The sequence below is a fragment of the Microcebus murinus genome, chromosome 6, assembly GCF_040939455.1.
Source record: "Microcebus murinus isolate Inina chromosome 6, M.murinus_Inina_mat1.0, whole genome shotgun sequence".
NCBI lineage: Eukaryota > Metazoa > Chordata > Mammalia > Primates > Cheirogaleidae > Microcebus > Microcebus murinus.
Window position 1 is genome coordinate 109,445,570 of NC_134109.1, and position 17,017 is coordinate 109,462,586.

Sequence of the window (17,017 nt, forward strand, 5' to 3'; positions counted from 1 at the left end):
GTCCTGCCTCGGGGCTCCCTCCGCCGAGCCCACCTGTCCTGCCCCGCCGCCCCCCGCCATCTCGTCCATCCCCTGTCTCTGTGAGTGGGGCTGGGTGGGGAGCATGGCCGGGAGATGTAGCCGCCGCTTTGTGTCAGCTGCACGAGCGAGTGTCCTGTGTCTGCCCGTGGGGGGATGCTCACCACCACCGCCCGCCCTGTGCCCTGTCCAGCTGCTGCCCGGCCTGGCGCTGGGCCCCATCCAAAGGGTGCTGCCGGGGCTCCAGCCGCCTCTTCTGCTGTGTCGTTCAAGCCCTCAGCACAGGGAGGGTCGGAGCCGAGGATTGGAGGGCCCGGGCCTGACCAGATGGGGATGGGGTTCTAGTTGGGCCCCTGTCCAAGAGTGAGAAAAGGCCATGGTGGGCCTGGGAGCTGGGTGGGGTGCCCCTGCAGGCCACAAGATACATGCTGTGCCTTGGGAGGGTGCACGAAGGAGGAGGCTCTGAGCTTCTGGTGGTTCTCACGTTTCACTCAGGATGTGACAGCTCTGCCCCGTCCCCACCCCTGCCACGTGCCAAGCCTTGTGCCTTGCTGGACTTTGCATGGGAGCGAGGAGACCCAGGTGCTTTCCAGTGGGGGAAGGCACAGATGGGGAATGTGGGCCTGCCATGGGATCTTCTCTCCCTCACTCCGGTTGTCCAGGGGCAGTGGTCAGTACAGACCCCTAAAGGTGGAGTGTCATTCACTGACACGAGCAGGTGAGGGGTTCCCCTTGTCCAGTTGACCCTTCCTCTCCAGCCAGCAGGACCTGAAATCCAGGGCGTTCTGACTCTAGAGTGTGCAGGTGTCTGCCTCAGCCCCACCGCGGGTCCACCCACCATTGCCTCTGACCCGGCCCCGGGCAATAGCCTCCTTGCCTCCAGGCCATCCTCTGCACGCTGCCCGACAGACCTTTCTAAACATAGATTATTCATTCAACAAGAAATATTTGAGTACCTGCTCTGTGCTAGGACTGGGTTCAGTGGTGAGCAGAATAGACCCTGTGAAGTTCACGGTTGGCCAGACACAGACAACGACACACTGAGTACTATAAAAGAGATAGGGGACAGGCTGGACGCGGTGGCTCACGCCTGTAATCCTAGCACTCTGGGAGGCCGAGGCGGGTGTATTGCACAAGGTCAGGAGTTCGAAACCAGCCTGAGCAAGAGTGAGACTCTGTCTCTACTATAAATAGAAAGAAATTAATTGGCCAACTAATATATATATATATATATATATATATATATATATAATTAGCCGGGCATGGTGGCACATGCCTGTAGTCCCAGCTACTCGGGAGGCTAAGGCAGAAGGATCGCTTGAGCCCAGGAGTTTGAGGTTGCTGTGAGCTAGGCTGACACTACAGCACTCACTCTAGCCTGGGCAACAAAGCAAGACTCGCCTGTCTCAAAAAAAAAAAGATGGGGGACAGGTGCATGAGCTCATGCCTATAATCCTAGCACTCTGGGAGGCCGAGGCAGGAGGATCGCTCAAGGTCAGGAGTTCGAAACCAGCCTGAACAAGAGCAAGACCCCCGTCTCTACTAAAAATTGAAAGAAATTAGCTGGCCAACTAAAAATATATAGAAAAAATTAGCCAGGCATAGTGGTGCATGTCCGGCTACTCGGGAGGCTAAGGCAGAAGGATTGCTTGAGCCCAGGAGATTGAGGTTGCTGTGAGCTAGGCTGACACCACGGCACTCACTCTAGCCCGGGCAACAGAGCGAGACTCTGTCTCAAAAAATAAAAAAAGAAAGAAAAACGTCTAACATGGGAGTGGAGGGCTTCCTGGAGGAACTGTGTTTCAGCTGAGACCAGAAGGAAGAACAGACGGCACCATCGGGGCTTAGCAGCATTGCAGGGAGAGACGCTGAGGGGTCAGCTTTGTCCCAGGACGCTGGGAAGGTGGGAGACGTCCAGACGGCCCAGGGCCGAGCGGTGCTGTGGTGCAGCAAGGACTTGGCTTTCAGCAGGCAGAGGCATAGGACGCCCATGCAAGTTCTGAACGGGAGGGTGATGTGTCAGATAAGTGTTTCTGGAATACTCACAGAGAAGCTTTGAAGGAAGGACAGCGAGGGGTCGCCAGGTGAGAGGATGGTGGGAAGTAGACGGACTCCACAGAAGTCCGTCGGAAGAGGTGAGGCTGACTGCACTTGGTAACGGACTCGGCGTGCCAGGGAAGCAGGCCTGACCAGCGGGATGGCTGTGAGGAGGTGGCAGGGGCCCCGCTGAGCGAGGGGACCAGGAGGCACACGAGTCCTGTTTAGGGCATGTTGAGTTTTAAACATGTGCCTTTGAAGCTGCCAAGAGGCGTTGAGTCAGTTGTTGGAACCCAGAAGCTGGAAAAGAAATTCCAGTCACCGCGAATGGATTGAGCCCAGTGCCGTGGGCAAGGAAGATGAGGCCACTTTGGGAGGACACATAAAGGAGACAGGGCCAGGGCCGAGCCTTGAGGACCTCTTAGCATTGCGAGGTCAAGAAGAGGAGGTTGACCACCAAGGTGCAGAGGGAGGAGGAGAGAGTGTCGTGGCCCGGCAGCGAGGCAGCCAGTGGGCCCCTGCTTGAGGAGGAGGCCTTGCTGACTTGAGCAGCACCCGTGTTTGGTCGGGGCCAACTCGCGTCCACAGCGGCCAGAGGAGGACTCGGCAGCCTCGAGAAATGGAGGTGCGAGAGGAGGACGTGGGAGGTTTGTTTTTGAGGCTTGAGCAAATGTGACTGTCAAAGGAAAGGACATTCACCTTCAGATCATGGCCAAGTGCTGAGAGGGAGACGGGAGCTATGGCGGGGAGCCTTGGAGCAGAGGGCAGGCCCCAGATGGGAGAGGGCCGGTCCTGAAGCTGCAGGGCAGCAGGGAGACGTGGAGCACTGGTGACTGTTTGACAGCCAAATCCAGGGCAGGGGCTGGGTGGCGCACTGTGATTCATAGTCTTTGTGAACACTCGCTCACCAGGGCCAGTTTCGAGCTACCAACCTGACTTGGCTGAACGCTGGTGGAGATTCCAACAATCAGGTTCAGAAACCTGCAGCGGTGCCCGTGGCTGTGCGGCCACGACAGGGCCAGGCAGGCAACACAGAACTGGCCACGTGAGACAGGCAGGAGTGAAGGGACGGGCCTGCTGGTGGGACCCTGGGGGAAGGCAGGCCCGAGGAGCCGGGTGCTCCAGTTCTTTCCACCTGGTGATTTGGCAGCCCTTCCCCTCTGCGTGCACCCTGCCCCATTCCTTCACCGCCCTCCCTCCCTCCCTCCCCTCTTCCCAGTTTCTGTATTTCGCTCTCATCTTTCCTGTCAGCTTGGTGCTGGCCAGCGGCTTATCCTGGATGAACAGGACATAGGTCCTACCCTTGAGGAGCTTATGGACTGATGGGGGGACCCTCTCAGGACTCAAGCCGGTGCCCAGAAATCCGGTGGGGTATCGCCCACCGCCAGCACCCAGCAGCGGGGCCGAGGTGGCAGCAGACTCGGGGTGGCTACTCAGACACTCAGAGGGTGACAGGGACAGAGCAAGGGCATTCCTGGCAAAGGAGGGGCACTGCCTGGGCAAAGGCGGTGAGGTGCAGCAGCCTGCGGCTCAGGTGCCAAGGTGTGTGGTCTGGGATCAGGTGGGACCTGAGAGAAAGCAGGGCCAGACCCACTGTCCTTGTAGGCGCAGTGAGGAGCTCGGCCGTGCAAAGGTTTAGGACACGGGAGTGACATGCCCAGGTAGGTCTTTCCGGTGGCAGTCTGGCCTGGAGACGCAGGACAGCAGGAGGCTGCGGGCAGCTGAGCAGGCGATGGGGCTGGCTGGAGAGGCAGGGTGCTGGGGAGGGAGCACGCTGACACCGCACTGGCCCGGGCCTGTTCTCAGCACCTCACTGTGCTACCTGTGTGACCGACAGCTCCTGGAGGTGTACATTAATACTCTCGTGTCCCCATTTTACACATAAATAAACAGGCTCAGAGAGATTAAGGAACCAAGTAACAGATCATGACAGCGGCAAGAGCAGGTTTCAGAGCTCGCTGCTGGCCGGAGGTAGGGGTGAGGCAGTGGGCAGGTCGGGAGCAAGTCCACTCTGGTAGGGTGAGGGTGGTGCCATCCGTGAGAACGAGGCCTGGAGGACGATAGGAGGGGCTGGAGAAGAGGAATTCGGTTGAGACATGATGTCTGGGGCCCTTAGACATCCAAGCAGATATGTCCCCTGCAGAGAAAGATATTCATTCTGACCTTCCAGGAAGAGGCTGGCCAGGAAGTAGAGACTGGGGAACCCCAGGCAGTGACGTGCCGGAAGGAGCAAGGGGGCCTGGGCCCAAGCGCTGTGAGGGGACACCTGGGCCTTAACTTAAGGGGAGAGCAGCTGGCAAGGGAGTAGCAAAGGGAGCAGCTAGGGACAGGGAGAGAAGCAGGGGAGCGCTGGAGCGACTCGGGGCACAGGAGAGGGGCGGCCGCAGTGACAGTGATGGGTGAGTCGTGGCAGAGGCCAGACTGAGAAGAGTCCGCTAGGCCCAGAGCACGGGGTCACTGCTCAGGCCTCGCCAGAGCATTCCGTGTGGTGGGGAGGGGCAGCCGCAGGAGGGCAGGGCTTCCAGGATCGGTGGGGGGCGAGGGGGCAGGGACGCAGTGGGACCACCTGGCGGCAGCTTGACCATGACGGGGAGGGGAGCAGGTGGCGGCAGTTGAGGGCTTGGTGTTGAGAAGAGGTTTCTTTTAGCATGTCCTACTATTTCCCATTTACACCCTTGATTTTGAGCGGTTTGTGGAGTTCAGTGACTGAATCCTACTGGGAACCTACAAAGCACAGTGAAACATCAGCTCCCCAGAATTCCTGGCAAATGAGTCATTCTGGAAAAACAAACTATTTGGATGAAAATATTTGAAATATAGGATTTCCTATCTTTTAAAAACTTTTATTATGGAAATTGCCAAACAAATAAAAGCAGGGAGAAGAGTGTAGCGAGCTCTCACCCCACGTCACAGCGGCCACTCAGGGCTGTGTGTGGCGCCTGCCCGCACCCCCAGGCCTGGAAGGTTTGGAAGCAAGTCCCAGACGGAGCAATTCATCCACAAAGCTTTAGTATGTTTCTCCAAAAGACTTTTAAAATATAACCGTAATACCATATTATTCCTAAAAATTTTAACAGTAATTCCTTAATATAATCAAATATCCATTGTTCAAATTTCCCCAATCGTTGCACTTTTTTCCAATAGGTGAGTTAAAATTTGTCTCCCAATGAGGTGCACACGTGGCATTTCTCTGCTCTGTCTCTCAAGACCTGTCTCGAGGGATGCCATTGTGGAGGAAACCAGGGTGCTTGGAAGGGTGAGCTGCGGGGACGGGGGCATGAGCGTCACGGCCAGGAGGGCGGCTGAGAAGGAGCGAGGGCAGGCGGGCACACAGCCAGGTGGCCGCAACAGCCACAAGCAGGGGAAGGCACGGCACAGTGGCCATCCCACAACAGGGAGGAGAGGCCAGGGCTGCTGAAGGGTGAGGCCTGTGCATCCCCAGGCGCACCCCGAGCAGCAGGAGCTGAGGACGAGGGAAGGTGGCCTGCGCCGGGAGCAGGGCAGAGCTCGGGCTGGCAAGGGGTCTGGCCACGCCAGGCTGGAGTGAAGGAGGCGCAGGCCAGAGAGCAGGCCTGGAAGGAGCAGGATGTCTGTGTTGGGGAGGGAGGGAGGGAGAGAAAGGACGGTGCCAAGACCCGGCTCCTGCCAGTCCCAAGCTCCTCCCTGCCTGGCCGGTCCCAGGAGCCCCTTCCTGGCCTCCCAGCTACTGTCTACCACGGGCCTGGACAGCAGCTGCCGAGACAATGCCGGTGGTCAGTGATCCACATGCCGTGCTGTGCCTCCTCCTGTCCCCACAGCACTGGGTGGGGACACCTCCTCTGTGAAGGTTTGAGCACAAGCTCAGCTTCAAAGGCCCAGGGCTGGCATTACCCGAGGCTGGAATACCCTTCCGGAGCTACCACAGAGGCGAGGGCAGGGGTGGGCACCAGCCGTGCCCAGGGTCCCTCAGCATGCTGGAGGGGTTGCAACTCAGTGGGGGACGGGCCTGCCAGGGCCAGCCTCTGTCCAGGGTGGGCAGGGCCTGGGGCAGACAGTGCCAGGGGCCCCAGGACTGTTCCGGGCTGATCTGCTCCACCACTCCCCAGTCTCAGCTTCTCCCTTCTGCTTCTCTGCCCTGGGACTTCTCTCTCCTCCTCTGCCTCTCCTTGGACCCCTCCCCTTCCTCTGCCTCTTGAACCTGTGAACACACACAGGTACACATGCTCACACGCTAAGTCCCAGGTACAGAAACAAGGCAACTTGGACCAGCACAAAGCCCCAGGCTCCCGGCTCCATCCTGTCTGCCTGTGCCGTCCATGAGGACTGAGGGCCCACCTGCAGGAAGGCGTCCTCGTGTCCTGCTGTGTCGCCAGAGCAGGCACCAGCCCTTCCCTGTATGCATGTTGGGAGTGGAAGCAGGCATGAGGGCATCTTAGCCCATGGGTCTGTGTTCAGGGCCTTCCAAACCCAGACCTGACAGAGTCTGTCTTCTGCCTGATCTTGTTCAAAAAGCATTTGTGATGACTTACAAGGGCCTATATGATAGAGAGGAACTTAAATTAGGAGTGAGCAAGAAGAATGAGACTTAGGGTCAGGATGGGACATGAAATGAGTCCAGTTTCCAAAACATGCTGTGAGATCTCAACTCCGGAGTTGGGCCATGGATTTAGCTCAGAACCTCCCAGCAGGCAAAGCAAAGAGAGAAAGCAGATCAGCTGTGTGTTTCTATCTATGAGATGTAAGTTCTGAGAAACGGCATGGTTCCTGACTGGGCCAGAACAAAATACTCTTTTAAAATGACAGGCTCTGTCAGTAGGGTCTTTCTTCCAGTCCTCCTTCAAAGAGGCACAGGAGGTGGATGGGGTGGGCTGTCTCACAGCACCGAGCCAGGCGGGCAGGGCCTGCACACCATTCACTGCTCTTGGTTTTGCCTGGCCTGGGCTGCCACAGATCACGTGGGGGAGCGGAGGCACGCTCTCCAAGGCCGCCCAGTGCATGCCCGTCATGTCCATCGCCTATTCGTTCGTTCACCCGCCCTGATGCTCCTCTGTGCCCAGCACAGAGACACACGGCTGAGTCAGGCTCAAGAAGCCGCAGTCTGGAGCGAGGTGGCACGACTGATCCACGCGAGGCCGAATGCATAAGGATAGCAGGCAGCTGGCAGTCCTTGCCTCCAAGTCACTTCAGAGGCAGTGGCAGCTTCTGGGGGCCCTAGGATTTCTGGCCTTGCACTCTCTGAGCCTCCCTGCCCTGTCCTGGCCTTTGCAGGCAAACAGGTATGATTAGCACCCTCTGGGAAGTCCCGGCAGGGTCTGGTCCTGGGCCAGGTTCCAGCCTAGCCTGCCAGAGGGTCAAAAACAGCTGGAGTAGGGCTCTGAATGCCCTTTCTGGTTCCCGCCAAGTCACCTCGGTTTCTCTCCCCATTCCTCCCCGTCACTCAGGCTCCTTTCCCCCGACCCTGCCACCACCAGGACACTTCCCACCCACACTCCCCCGTTCCTCACGTTCTGGGCCAGCCTGCCCTGCACCTTGGCTTCATGCTTCCTCCCTCTGGCCCGCCCCAGGTCCCTCCCCGAGGAGCCCGCACTCCCCTCCAAGCTGCCCAGCCTGCCGCCCTGGGCAGGCCGCTGTTCTGCCCGAGCGCTGTCCTGCGTTCTGTGGTCGCAGGGCGGCCCTTCTCCCACGCCTCAGTCTCCGCATCCGAGAACAGGAGGGGTCAGACACAAACCTCTCCCGTGGTGGAAAAAGCTGGACTCTGGAGTCAGAGGAGATGAATTCCAAGCCACTCAGTTCCTTAACTTTATTTCCTCAGTTTCCTCATCTGTAAAACGAGGTCTTATAAAAACAGACGGCGCAGACTGAGGCGAGGCTCAAGGGAGGACGCGGCCATGCTGGCACCGTCACCCTCCCTGGCACCTGCCCCTCTGGCTGGGCTGGGCAATGGTTCCCGCGTCTCGGTGGGTTCCTGCGTCGGACCAGCGGCCCGTTATCAAATGTTCTTCCTTCTCCCGGAAGCCAGCCCCGACAGTGAAGGGCCGCAGGGGTGTATTGGGCCTGGGTCCTGAGATGCCCTGGCCCACAGACGCCATCCCAGCCCTGGGGGAAGCACGGCTGGCACGATCTGTGAGGCCCCGCAGCGGCGCCGTGTGGAGCAGGGCCTCTGTGCCCTTCTCTGCCTGGGAGGTGGAGACGCAGATGAGGTGACCAAGCCAGGGCACTGGGAGCCCAGGGCATGGTGAGTGGCCCCACTCGGGCTCGACAGGGGTGTGGATCAGGGAGGCGGTGGTGAGCCCTGGGGTTCCAGTGTCCTGCAGGGATCCCTGAGCTGAAGGACTGGGGACCTACAGGTCATGTGGTGCACCTGGGACAGGGCCATGTAGGCTCTGTCTTGGGGGGCTTGTTCTCGTGGGACGACATCACGATCTTCGACTCTTCTGCCAGGGCTATCCAGGTGAGTAGTGGTCTCCTGCCCACCTGCCCGCCCACACCCTCAGCCTCCTCCCGTGCCCACAGCTCAGGCTGACTGTCACCCCATGCAGAACAGCCCTGTCATCCATGTGCTGGCCAGTGGCGCACCCCCATAAGCAGCTCGTGCAAGGCCTGTTGGGACAGCCCCTCATTCCTGGGCCAGAGGGGCTCCGGCAAGGAGCTCACCCCTCCTGGAGCTGTCACTCCTGCTGGCATCTCACTCTGAACTGGTGGCTGTCCCCCTGGGACTCCCACTCAGTCCCAGCTGTGCCCCTGGGCCCCAGACCCAGACTTTGCCCCTGTCCCTGCGAACCAGGGACCACCCAATAGCCCAGGGGAAATGACTCAGGCTGCGGCCTGCAATAAGTGTGTCTGCCCCATTAGCTCATTCATCCCGACACCTTTGACAAGGGGGAAGTACTGGTCCCCATTCACAGGTAAGGACACTGGGGCAGAAAGGTGAGGTGACGCGCCTGAGGTTGCACGCTGTGTGCAGAGCTGAAAGCCAGCCCAGACTTGCCTGTGGGGGATCCACGCCCTTGCCCGCACCAGCTGCCCCTCCCCGTCCCTTCCCTTCCCCAGATGACGTGGCCTGTCCCCCCTGCCTGCAGTAGCCCAGGCGGTTTGTAGCCCGTGACAATCGGACTAATTGCTGGCACTCGTGGCGCTGGGCGTGTGTGGCCAGGCCATCACCAGGCGGTTGGCAGGCTCTCTTGGTCACCCTCGTAACATTGTTACGAGCTGCTTTCAATTATCATCCTCGTTTTAAAGACGAGAGCACTAGGGTTCAGGAGGATGAGGTAACTCGCCAAGGCCACGCAGCTCGGAGTGCAAGCCCAGGTGGCCGTGAGAGGCCAGCGGCTTTGGCATGAGCCGCACAGTGTCGGTGCGTCCGTGGCCCCTGGGCCGGGAGACACTCAGGGCTCACACTCTTCTGTAACTCCTCAAAGCCTGCCGCGCCGCCCTGTGGAGAAGGTGGGCTGTCACACTGCCCTTGGCCACTAGGACGAGTCCCATGTCATCTGCCCTGTCTGTCCTGCCACAGTCTGAGCCGCTGGCAGCAGGGAGAGGAGAGAGAAGCCCTAGCCAGAGGCACGGGGACTTGGAATTGCGGGGCGGGGGGAAGGGCAGCAGGGTGACTGGTGGGTCGGGGACTGAGGGCAGAAACCTGCTGTCGATCCAGGCCTCTGTCCGCCCCCCAGGCATCCAGGGAGGCCCCGCCCCTTCCTCTGCAAACTCCAGGTTCTAGCATTCTGTCAGGCAGGGCCTGCTCGCTGCCCTTCTCTCCTGCCAAGAGAGCAGATGACAGCAAGGCCATGCCCCGTCCCAGCTCTCCCCTCCCACAGCAGCGCCACCTCCAGTGGGGAAGCAATGGGCAGAGTGGCTTCTAGGACTTCGCTCACTGGCCAGGCCTTGGGTTCTGTGTGACCTGGCTGCATTCCAAGTGCCCACAGGGACAGAGCTGGCTGGGTGCTGGGCTCCTGTCATCCGGACTTCGGGAACTGGCCACACCCCTTCAGAGTAAGGATCACCTACTGGAGCAGAGGCTGCGTGTGAGTGGCCTCTCCTGTCTTTGGGGTCCTCCACGTGGGGAGTCAGAATACAGGGCCCCGGTGACAGAGCTGCTGCCCGTGAGTGCCCACAGCCCCCCTGGCGCCTGGACACCACGCAGGGTCCCTGGCCCACGACAGCCAACACACACCTGGGCTCCTCCACCCTCCACAGACTCCTAACACTCACACACAACACATGCACGTAAGGGCCAACTGGAGACCAGGAGTACAGGTCACCTCTGTGCCCTTCTGACACCAAGCCCTGTGGCCTCTGCCCTGCACAGCAGCCCGTGAGTCAGAGGCGAGGACAGAGCCCCGCTGCTGGGGGAGCAGAGGGGCTCACCCCTCCACAGCCCCCAGGTGTCCTTGAACAGCGGCCTGGCTCCCAGCCACCCAGATGAGGTCTGTGTGGATGTGGGGCCCTGCTTTTGGTGGCTGGAGGTTTCTTTGGGGTCTCAGCAGCCACCAGCATGCTGGCAGGTGAGGATCCCACTGGGCAGGTGAGAGCAGAGTGGGGACTAATGCATCTTCCTGAGCACACCTTCCCAAGAGCGCTGGGTGTGGGTTGGCCACTTCCACACCATGCGACCTAGGCGAATCATGAGTCCTCTCTGAGGCTCGGTGGCCATCGGGAGAAGTCATGTCTGCCTTGAGACTTGGAAGTCTAAAATGGGATAAAACAAGAGACGCTTGTATTCCAGCGTTGGCCCCATAAGTGCCCCTAGGTGGGAGCTGTGGGGCAGGTAGAAAAGGGACAGCCACGAGGAATATTTAGGGAAATGGAGCAAAGAGGAGTGATGCAATAAAGAGCCATGGAGGGCCCTGTAGGTGGACAGCAGGGGAATGGGAGTCTTTAAATGCCAGGACTTTATTCTTTAGACCGTGGGCACTAGGGAGCCACGGAAGGTTTCGGAGGTGGAGAGTGACGTGGTCAGAGCCACACCACGGAGGCAGCCACTGCAAGGTTGCCTCTGCCAATAGCATCTGTGCTCTGGGGCCTGAGAATGTTACTTACTTTGCTACCAGGGCTCTAGCCCAGGGTGTTTTGTGATTGTCCAGTTTTCCCACTCATGGGGGCCCACCTCTGCTGAGTATGAAGTTCAACCCTCACAGCCCCTCTACTCATCTGTGCCCCACACCCATCCTGTGACATGAGCAAGACAAAGGCCTGAGAACTGCCTCCCTCGGGTGCGATGGGCGCTGGGGTGAGGGCCAAGGGAGGGACTCCGGGTGAAGTGGTCATATTTCTTCTCCATCCACTCCCTTCCAGGTGACCATGACGTCCTGTCCTTCCTGACCTTCAGTCTGAGTGAGCTGAGCCCAGTGGTGATGCCAGGCCTGGCCACCTGGGAGAGGCCAGCCAGGCACCCTTCCCTCGCCCGTGTCATAGTGCCCTCAGAACTGCCATCCAGCCATCCTCCACCTGTCCTCTGAGCTCTGCACAGGCCAGGCCTCGCGTTGGGCAGTGCTGGGGCCAGGCCCTGTCCTCAAGGCCTCCCAGGCTGGCTGGGCCACGCTGTTACATCACAGTTCAGAGTGATCAGAGCTGGGTCTCCAAAGGTGCAGGGGGCCGTGGGAGCAGAGAGAGGGGCTCTGAACCAGCCAGGGGATCAGAGAAGGCTGCCTGAGGAGACAAGCTTGAAGGACCGGAGGAGCAGCGGCCAGGCCCGAGGCCGCAGCGAGGGAGGGATGTGGGGGTCTGCACAGGCGCAGAGCTCAGAGGGCTGGAGCCTACAGGGCTGGGTGGCCAAGCTGACAGCTCTTCCCTGGCTGGGGTGCATGTTTAGTCAGGAAGGGAGACTGGCTTGTGAGGGAGCCTCTGGGTCTCCCACGGGTTTCAGGCCCCACTTTGTGTCTTCTTCCCGCAGCCTCTCCCTGCCCTCCCTGGAGGTGGAGCAGCTCCGCCTGCACAGGCAGCTGGAATGGCTGCAGGCAAGGCTGGCCCTGGGCACCAGGGAGGACATAACTCCACAGCCAATCTCTGCAGCTCCAGGATACGGTAGGGACCCAGGGAGTAGGCAGGTGGGGCAGGGGCCCATCTGACTCACAGGTTCCTCTTCCCTTAGAACCAGCAGTTCCTTTAACCAATGAGAAAACAGAGGCCTATCTAAGTGGGACCTGGGGCCCAGGTGCTCTGTCCCAGCCCCACCTCCCAACCCAGACGCATTTTCCTGCGGAAGGTCTTGGTGGCAGCAGCCACGCCTTCTGGCAACCCTCTCCAAGATGCCCCCCAGACATAGGCTGTGTTGCCCCAGCCCAGCTGCCCAGCCCAGCTCTGCTCCCACCCCCAGGGGAAAGGCTCTCTGACCTGGAGGAGACGCTAGGCAAACCCAGCTGGGTCCTGCAGGCTCTCCAGGGTCTCTCCAAGCAGTTGGCCCAGGCTGACAGGCAGTGGAAGAAGCAGATGGGGGCCCCAGGCCAGGCCAGGGCTGAGGGAAGCTGGGTGAGTCCTTCTGACAGCCAAAGCTCCCCCTGCAGGCCCGAAACAGGAGCGGCCCTATAGCCAGGAACTAGCCTCACCCAAGTTCTGGAAGGAAGGGGCGGGATGAAAAGCCGCAGCTCACAGGACATGACAGGGGAGCATACAGGAGGGCATCTCTGCACAAGAAAGTGCCCACAGAACCACAGGGCTGGGGAAAGGAAATGCCAAGTATTTGGACTCAGGTCTGTAGATGAATGACAGAAATAGACTAGGTGCTAATTTGCATGTAGCTGCACATGTGATTTGCATACAGCTTGCTTAATGCTCAGTTGCATGAAAATCCTCATTTCAACCCCATTGCCAGCTGGCTCCTCCCCCAGGGAGTCCTGCCTCAGGTCATGCCCAGCCTGGGGGGCCTGAGAGCTAAACTCAGCCAAGGTGCTAAGCACTGGGCAGAGGGGGCCTGCAGCTCCTACAGGCTTTGCTGGGCTCTGACAGCTTGATGTTTTAATCTGTGTCCTCAGGCCAGAGCAGCTTAGGCTGGGCTGCTGCAGTGGGGAAGAGGGGGCAGCCTGCGCTCCAGGGCCAGGCCTCTGATCCTACCTTCAGGCCCTGCACCCCTCCTGCCAGGTTCCATCAGCCCCAGAGAAACGTGGCCACCTCTCCAGGTCACTCAGCGAGGCAGGGACCCATCCACTGGGTGTTGACCAGCACTGGCCCCAGCTTGGATGGTGCCCTGAGAGAAGGGGCAGACAGGACTGGGCTGGGCCTGTGCATCCTTCAGGGGACAGAGCCACTTTAAGAAAGGGGAGGGATTTTGAGAAAGCCCAGGGGTGGCCACTGTTGGGGGAAACAATCACCTTTAGGGAGATGGTTTTGGGGAGGGGGTGGGAAGCAGAAACCAGGATGGACGGGGGTCCAATAAGCTTAGTGTGTCCAAAATGAGGCGGCCCTGGTAATCTGGCAAGGCCTCCGAGAGGAGGATGCTTTTGCATCCCTGAGGAGGATGGGCTCTGAGAAGACGGGGCTGTGCCCTGGGCCCTAGACAAGAGGCTGGCCCTCCTGCAGGACTCTACCAAAGTCCGTGCCCTGCCTCATGGACAGCGGACTCTGCTCCAGACCCTCCAAGAGATAAGGGAAGGGACAGGGTAAGGGACAAGGTGAGGCGGGGCACCCAGGACCCCCTGCACCTTGCTTCTCTGCCTGAAGTTCCTCCATTTGCCCTTCATTTCTTTTGTCATTTCCTGAGCACGCAGCACAAAGCCTGGCAATTGGAAGGGCTGGGGCTGGAAGTAGGTTTGTTGAGTTGACTTGAATTTAACTGAATCAAATTTAAAGTTTTGAAAGTCCCAGTTCAAAAGCAACTCTCTCAGGGAGAAGCCCAACATGAAGGCCCCCGTGAGACATTCCTGCCCCAGGGAGGGTTAGTAAATCTGAGCCTTCCTTCAGTGACAGCTCCTGGAAGGAGGGAACATTTTGATGGGGGTTCTTGGACGGTGCCCAGCCAAGATGAGGCCAGCTGGAGGAGGCGATCCCTGACTTCGTTTTGCCCCTTTCAGCCTCCCAGCATCCACTCCAGGCCAGGAGTCTGGGGCCTGGGGGTACGAGGAGCCCTGGGGATGCCTGGGAGGAGGAGGCTTCAGGCTGGCTGCTGTGCCTGAAGCCTAACCCCCCCCCTTCCCAAACAAACACACAAACACATCTATAAGGCTGGGCTGATCCGTGGGAAGAGGGAAAGGAGCTCAATCCCCTGGGAGCTGGAGCTGGAAGGCAGAGCCCAGGGGAGGCTGGGCTTGAGACCAACAGCTTTAGGGAGATCCCTACCTGAGCTAAAGTCATCTCAGGATCTAGGAAGAAGGTTTGGGGTGAAAAGACCAGCCCCCAGGAAGAGGCCCCATGGGTGGTGGCTGTTCCCTACCCATGTGCTGCCCCGGGGGATTGTGGGAAATGATTAGGTAATTTGGGTGCAACCAGAAGGGATAATGGGTCATCTCCTTTGGTTTCCACCCCCATTAGGGAGGCAGCAGCCCGCATGGCCTCCGAAGCCTGGGTCTACCTGCCTGTGGGTGCCGAGCATCATTTCTTAGAGCTGGACCAGATCCTGAGCCTCCTGCACAGGCTTTGGAGCCCAGCAGTGAGGGAGAAGTAGCAGGCTGCATGTGGGCCCCATCCCTGAGATCCAGGCTCAGCCACCCTTCTTTCAGCACTCCTGCAGCCCCCAGGCCCCTCCTGCCCTTGCCCTCCCCGCCCAGGACGTCTGGCAGGCCCAGCTGTGTCTGCGTCTGTGTCTGTGTGTGCATGCCCACGTGCAGGCACTCAGATCGCACCCTCTCGTCCCCCTCTGCTCTCAGGAGAGTCCCATAGACTCAGCACCAGCAGGGCCCTAGAGAACCCTGGGTCCAACCCCCAGTGGCCAGAAGGGAAAAGGGGTGGGCTGGTGGAGTGGGCTCTTCCCCACACCCCTGTCGCATCCTGCTCTTACCCTCGCCCTCACCCAGTTTTTTGCTCTCTGCTTCTTTCTCTTCTTTTGAGCCTTTGGCCCTTGATGATCCCAGGCCCCAGGCCCTCCCAGCTGTCCCCAGATGTCGCTAAGGGAGCTGGGGTAGGGGAGGCGGTTTTGTAGCTGCCCCTTCTCCAGGTTCCCGGATGAGAGCTGGTGGCCCCAAGCCTGGGGAAGGGAAACAGAAAGAGCACACGCATGGCCCAGATTCTAGGTCCCCTCCCTCCTTCTGGATGAGAAGCTGAGGCAGGACCTTGGACTTGTCCCTTTAGGAAAGCAACATCCAAGGCTATCCACACACCTGGCTGGCCCCCAGAGGCCTTCTCATGCCTGTGGCCTGGCATCTTCCTCTTCTTCCTCCTCATTCAGACTGTAGGCTTCTTCTGCTACCTGCACTTCAGGTGGGCCTCCCTGTGGGCAGGACTTCCCACTCCACCCAGCATCTCTTGATTCTGGGCTATAGCCATTCAATTTGAGGGGAGGGCTATATTGCTAAATTGAGGCCAGAGGGGACCTGCTTACTCCCCAGACAGCAAAGAGCACATGCCAAGTCAGGACCAATTTTTTCCAGGTACTACTGCCCATCTGCTCAGCCCTCCAGCCCCATCTGTGTCCTTCCCTCCCAGAGCTCACTCTCTGGAGTGAGAAACTGACAAGTAATTGACAGTATCACCCTGAACAGTCAGTGCCATGACAGCAGGAAGCTCAGGGGCTGTAGGAGTGCAAGCAAAAACACCTGAGTTGACCTGAAGAAACCAGGAAATTGGCCTGGAAGGGACATTTGATATGGGCCATCAAGGTGACCAAGAGTTTTGTAGCCTGACAAAATAGGTAAAAGCATAGGCATCGATGGGGGGTAACAGCATGAAAAAAGGCATAGAGGCATGAAAAAAGCATAATATCTTGGAGAAAAAGTGGCAAGTTCAGTACTGTTGGAACGAAGGGCGGGACCAGTTTGTGAAATTGGACAGAGAATTGAAAAGGTGAGGGGAGGTCACTAATTTTGCTTGGTGGTTACTTACTGAATGAATGCGCACCACTTAGAAATGTGGGTGTGCTATGGGCCTTAGAAATGGGACTGACAGCCCTTCCTGGTGGAATTTCAAGACAAGAAGCATCAGTGGGGGCTGAGATGGTCCTGGAGGAGGACTGAAATATATTCAGCTTTAAAAGGCACAAGATGGAATGATCATGGGCTACGCACATGCATAGGGATGCAGGGGTGGTAGAAAGCCTGGAGCCACCTGCACAGACCTTAAATGCCGAGGGGAAAGTGTGGACCTTTTGTGGCAGGCGAAGGGAGACACAGAAGGTCCCAGAGCAGGGGAGACTGTGGTGCAGTGAGCGGAGCCAGGCAACTGTGACTGTCTTGGTTTCAAAAGCCCAGAAGAGAGAGACCCAAGTAACCTCTTCTCTCTCTGGCAGCAGACAGGAGCCGGACAAGAGCCTTCGGGAGCATCTGTCCACAGGCAGCCTTCCTCAGGGTCCTACAGCACACGTCCCTAGGGCCCTGGGGGCTCTGAGGAGGCAGCCACCCCCCCCCCCCAGCATGCATGCCTGACCCACCTGGAAGCTGCTGCTCACCACGGGGAGGCAGGCAGTGTCTGGGGGTGGGAGAGGGCTTGGCCAGTATCCTCTATCTCTGGTGGCCAGCTCCTACCAGCACCTCCTTAGCTTTTGGTGAGCTCCCACCTTATTAAAGGTGATTTCCCTTTGTCAGTGCTTTGATACACTCATTTACCTTCCAGCTTCACCTTAGTCTCTGTGAAGGCATCCACCTCCTCTGGGTAGGTAGCTGGGGGTGGGCTCCAGGCAGGCAAGGAGGCCACGGACTTGCCCAATGGCCAAAAGACCAGATATTCCATGGCTTTGAGCCCTGGACTACAGAGGGAGAGGGAGTCGTAACTGTGTATAATTCTGTCCCCAAATTCATCCAGAACAAGGAGCAGTATCTCCCAATGTCCCTCATGACCCAGCCCAGCCAACGTCACCGAACAACTCTCCCTCCCAACTCTGCGCTGCTCCAGGGCCAGCAGGGCA

At 58.9% G+C, this 17,017-nt stretch overlaps 1 protein-coding gene across 1 annotated transcript; it reads left to right on the forward strand.

The window, feature by feature from the left end:
• Positions 1 to 5,798: 5,798 nt before the first annotated feature.
• LMAN1L (lectin, mannose binding 1 like) lies at positions 5,799 to 16,538 on the forward strand. Its single transcript, XM_076004643.1, is given in 16 exon segments — positions 5,799 to 5,961; positions 8,117 to 8,269; positions 8,382 to 8,485; positions 8,887 to 8,939; positions 9,948 to 10,039; positions 10,042 to 10,055; positions 10,416 to 10,476; positions 10,479 to 10,535; positions 11,326 to 11,388; positions 11,929 to 12,054; positions 12,347 to 12,498; positions 13,087 to 13,158; positions 13,546 to 13,625; positions 14,494 to 14,622; positions 15,250 to 15,378; positions 16,406 to 16,538. Coding segments are annotated over 16 exon segments (1,581 nt in total).
• The last annotated feature ends 479 nt before the right edge of the window (positions 16,539 to 17,017 follow it).